We start from the raw sequence: 5000 nt of genomic DNA, 5'->3' as shown, positions 1-5000 counted from the left end.
GTCTTCAGTCTTCATAAGTTTGGATCGACACGAGAAGGATGAGTAAACAACGACACGACTTCATCTCCATTAGTTCAGCAGTCTGACGGACCACATCAAAAACAATAGAAAACGAGACAGAAAATGAACCAAAAATAAGAACAAAAAAAGATCTAAAGGAGGAATAAAGACTCAATGCAAAGGCAGAAAGTATAGACTCATCCTGACCTGATGTCTGGAAGTATCTGATCTTCTTCTCTTCAATTTCAGTAAAGCACTTTAAAGAGATTTCACTTCCCATGAAGCTTTGCAGACTGAACTTCAATCTCATACAAAGACCAGCAACTTCAATGGGAGTCTCTCAAGTGATTGACGGAGACACGTTTTCATTGGCTGACGGAGATAACAGCGTCCTTTAATTTCTCTTTTGTGTGTCTTTTAAAGTCAACCTGAAATGAAACCCATTTTACCCCCATCATGTGGCATATATGTAGATTGAGGATTTATATTATTAACCGAGAACTGGGAAAAGTGGACTTTTCAGATGAAAAAGAAAGTTGTTTAGAGGTTAAGCAAGTTTACAGGAAACTAAACGCTCACAATAAGATGAGAAACGTGCATTAGGAGAGTCTGTTTTGATTTTAATGTGACTTTAAGGTCAAGCTTGTGCTGTTGACCTTCTGCGAGCAGCAGATTGAAATCACTCTTGTGTGTCTGATATCTTTTATTCGACACACATCTCACCAGGACGGCCTTCAAAAGCTCTGGTAATGAACGCCAGCCTTGTTTCTGACACTTTCATCTGTAATGCTGTTTTTTAGCGCAGCTCTGATGAGCACAGATCAACGCTGAATACTCTGAACCTCACTAAAATCACCAGGTGCATATTTCACTACAACATTTAAAAGAAGGGGAAAAAAACAATAAAATATTTACTGTAAATGATTATTTTGCATGAAAATTAAGTCTATTTTTTAGATGTTACATTGTGAAATTAATTGCATTTCCCCCAAAATATTCACTAATGCAATACAAAGACTTTAGTTATTAATAATAATAATAATAATAAATTATATTCAGTTCAACAAATATCACCATGACATGTCATTGATATTTATTTATGTATATTTAGAAATGTAATTTACAAAACTGTTCCATAGTTTGTTTGTTTTTGAAAGAAATTAATATTTTTATTCAGTATACATGATCCATACTGTAAATTATTATTTTGCATGAAAAAAAATATTTGTATGTTTTTACATTGTGCTATTAATTACATTGTTCCCCAAAATTGTCATTACTGTAATACAAAGATGATGATGATGATGATAATAATAATAATAATAATAATAATAATAATAATAATAATTTATAGTCAGTTAAATTAATATTTCCATGACATTTTATGGTTTCCTATACTAATATTATTCATCATACTCATTTACACAAGTGTTCAATAGTTTGGTTTCAATAAGTTATTTTTCGTTTTTTTTTTTTAATTCCATTTTTTTTTTTTTTTAAAGAAATGAATACATTAAATTGATCAAAAATATTTCACACTGAATACAATGGGGGAAAAATTATTTACTGTGAATTATTATTTTGCATGAAACAAAAAAAAAAAAAAGTTTTTACATTGTGCAATTAATCACATTTTTTCCCCCAAAACTGTCAATAATTTTGTATTTTCAGCATCATTACAGCAGTCTTCAGTGTCACATGATCTTCAGAAATCATTCTAATATGCTGGTTTTATGTTTCAGTAAAATGTTATTTAAAATTGTAATAATGTTTCACAATATTACTATTTCTACTGTATTTTTGATAAAATATTTATCTACTGTAGATTTATCTTGTGTTATACATTGACACTTATTCATTGAGTAGACACAAATTTTATCCAAAATGAAATACAGATTACAAAAACAAAAAATGATATAATGAAATTAGCAATAACGCAAACATTTTGTTAGTTCGCTGCCAGTGCTGTTATTGGTAACTAAAAATAAAACTATTAAAAATGATTTTCATTAATTGAAATGAAGGTAAAATTAAATAAAAAATAACTATTAAATGAAAAACTAACATTTCAAAAACTTCAATGAAAATTAGAAATGTCGCCCTAGCAACTAATTCAATAAATTAAAGCACTTATTAAGTAACTAAAACCAAAAACAAAAAATAATTAAAGTTAAAAATAAATATTTAAAATTGTTATTTTAGTATTATTGAGATATTACTATAGTTTTTATTAATATTTTGAATCAGGCTTTATTTATATATTTTCCATTTTATTTTAATTTTAGTCAAATTTTTATTAATTTACACGTTTTTTTCACTTTTAGTGGGGCTATTTATGTCTATACAGTTTTGTTCATTTTTATTTCAGTTTTAGTTTTAGTTTTTTTTTTTTAGTCCATCAAGTTAAAATGAGAAATGTTGCTTTGGCAACTTGCATAAAAAATAGTTGTACTTTTATTTTATTTCAGTTAATGTTTATTTTATTTTATTTTATTTCATTTCAGTTGATGTTTATTGAGCTTTGGCAACTTGCATAAAAATGAGTTATAATTGCATTTTATTTTATGTTTATTTTATTTCAGTTAATGTTTGTTTTATTTTTTATTTTATTTCAGTTAATGTTTATTTTATTTTATTTCATTTCAGTTGATGTTCATTGAGCTTTGGCAACTTGCATAAAAAATGAGTTATAATTTTATTTTATGTTTATTTTATTTCAGTTAATGTTTGTTTTATTTTTTATTTTATTTCAGTTAATGCTTATTTTATTTTATTTAATTTCAGTTGATGTTTATTGAGCTTTGGCAACTTGCATAAAAAATGAGTTATAATTTTATTTTATTTTATGTTTATTTTATTTCAGTTAATGTTTATTTTATTTTTTATTTTATTTCATTTCAGTTGATGTTTACTGAGCTTTGGCAACTTGCATAAAAAATGAGTTATCATTTTATTTTATTTTATGTTTATTTTATTTCAGTTAATGTTTATTTTATTTTTTATTTTATTTCATTTCAGTTGATGTTTATTGAGCTTTGGCAACCTGCATAAAAAATTAGTTATAATTTTATTTTATTTTATGTTTATTTTATTTCAGTTAATGTTTATTTTATTTTTTATTTCATTTAATTTCAGTTGATGTTTATTGAGCTTTGGCAACTTGCATAAAAAATGAGTTATCATTTTATTTTATTTCAGTTAATGTTTATTTTATTTTTTATTTTATTTCAGTTCATGTTTATTTCATTTTTTTATTTTATTTCATGTCAGTTGATGTTTATTGAGCTTTGGCAACTTGCATAAAAAATTAGTTATAATTTTATTTTATTTTATGTTTATTTTATTTTTTATTTTATTTCATGTCAGTTGATGTTTATTGAGCGTACGCACCGTTTTATACTTGACGATGTACTCCACGATGGGCATCCCGCCGTCGTCTTGTCTGATCAGTCCGAGTCTGTAGGCCTTCCCAACGCCTCTCTGACCGTGAACCGTCGGAGGACTCGGCTCGCCTGAAGAAACGAGACCATCAGACACGACTCAAGATCTCACAGACACGTCACACTAGGGCTGCATGATTAATCGAAATTAAATCACGGTTCTGTGATCAGCAGTAAATCTCCCTCCGAAGGCCAGAGGGTGCTTTGAAACTCCCAAATACGCCTTGCAGAAGAAACCCAGGAAATCCCTACAGCGCTAGCTGAATAAACAGAAGATTTAACTGCTTTCATTGATTCAACATGACTAATAAATACACGACTACGACAATATATGGTTTATCTGAGTTCGTCTTATTGTAATTTTTATTATAATAAAGTATATAATAATGCAATGCTAATCGACATAGCCTTTTATCACTGCTTAGAATACTATGAAATATGTTGCGTGCCTTATTCTGTGTAAGAAGCCACATCATCTCACAGAAGGATTTATTTCAAACACGCGACTGACGTTATGAAGTGAGTTTGGAGTAAAAACATGTTATTAAATGTGGTATTTTCACATGCTTTCAGATGGAGCGGCATTTACTACACGGAGCCGTAGTTCATTGAGAAGCTACGCAAACAGCCGTCATTATCGCAGAACGATATTTTCGGTTTCGCAATTGGACGATTATATCGGTCTGCGATTATGAACGCGGTTTTGCGTAGCTTGTCAGTGAACTACAGCTCTGTGTAGTAAATGCTGCTCCATCTGAAAGCACGTGATGGAGATTTACTACTAATCACAGAACCGGCTTAACTGACGAGATGCGCATTCGATTAATCGTGCAGCCCTATTATAAGATTCACAGCAGAAGCGGGAGCACTGAAATCTGAAGAACATGACTGTACAGTACAATTGCACACTGAGAAAGGTCGTGTTGTGCTTGCTGTCAAACACGCAGTGACGGGAATGACGCGAACCGAACCAAAGACTTTAAATACATGACCAGTCAAAAGTTTTTGAACAGTAAGATTTTTAATGTTTTGGAGAAGTCTCTTCTGCTCACCAAGCCTGGATTTATTTGATCCAAAATACAGCAAAAACACTTTTTACTATATAAAATAACTGTTTTCTATGTGAATATCTGTTAAAGTGTAATTTATTTCTGTGATCAAAGCTGTATTTTCAGCATCATTACTCCAGTCTTCAGTGTCACATGATCTTCAGAAATTATTCTGATATTTGCTGCTCAAGAAATATTTCTGATTATTATTATTATTATTATGCTGAAAACAGCTGAGTAGATTTTTTTTTCAGGTTTCTTTAATGTATAGAAAGTTCAGAAGAACAGCATTTATTTAAAATAGAAATCTTTTGTAACATTATAGATGTCTTTATTGCTAAATAAAGCTTTTGAATGGTATAGTGTATAATGTTACAAAAGCTTTTTATTTCAGATAAATGCTGATCTTTGGATCTTTCTATACATCAAAGAATCCTGAAAAAAAGTACTCAACTGTTTTCAACATTGATAATAATCAGAAATGTTTCTTGAGCAGCAAATCAGCATATTA

The 5000-nt window shown here is 29.2% G+C and overlaps 1 protein-coding gene across 2 annotated transcripts in view; it reads right to left on the bottom strand.

The window, feature by feature from the left end:
- The window catches only part of LOC107698913 (neural cell adhesion molecule 2), a 266413-nt gene that overhangs the window by 12935 nt on the left and 248478 nt on the right, over window positions 1–5000 (bottom strand). For both annotated transcript variants that reach the window (XM_016500050.1, XM_016500051.1), the window contains exon 14: window positions 3391–3512. In XM_016500050.1, coding sequence (XP_016355536.1) covers window positions 3391–3512 — 122 coding nt within the window. The remainder of the gene's footprint in view (window positions 1–3390; window positions 3513–5000) is intronic.

Source organism: Sinocyclocheilus anshuiensis, unplaced genomic scaffold (genome assembly GCF_001515605.1).
Source record: "Sinocyclocheilus anshuiensis isolate Anshui unplaced genomic scaffold, SAMN03320099.WGS_v1.1 scaffold1854, whole genome shotgun sequence".
Lineage (NCBI taxonomy): Eukaryota > Metazoa > Chordata > Actinopteri > Cypriniformes > Cyprinidae > Sinocyclocheilus > Sinocyclocheilus anshuiensis.
The sequence above is the reverse complement of the archived record's forward strand: the minus strand, read 5'-3'. Positions and strand labels throughout refer to the sequence as shown.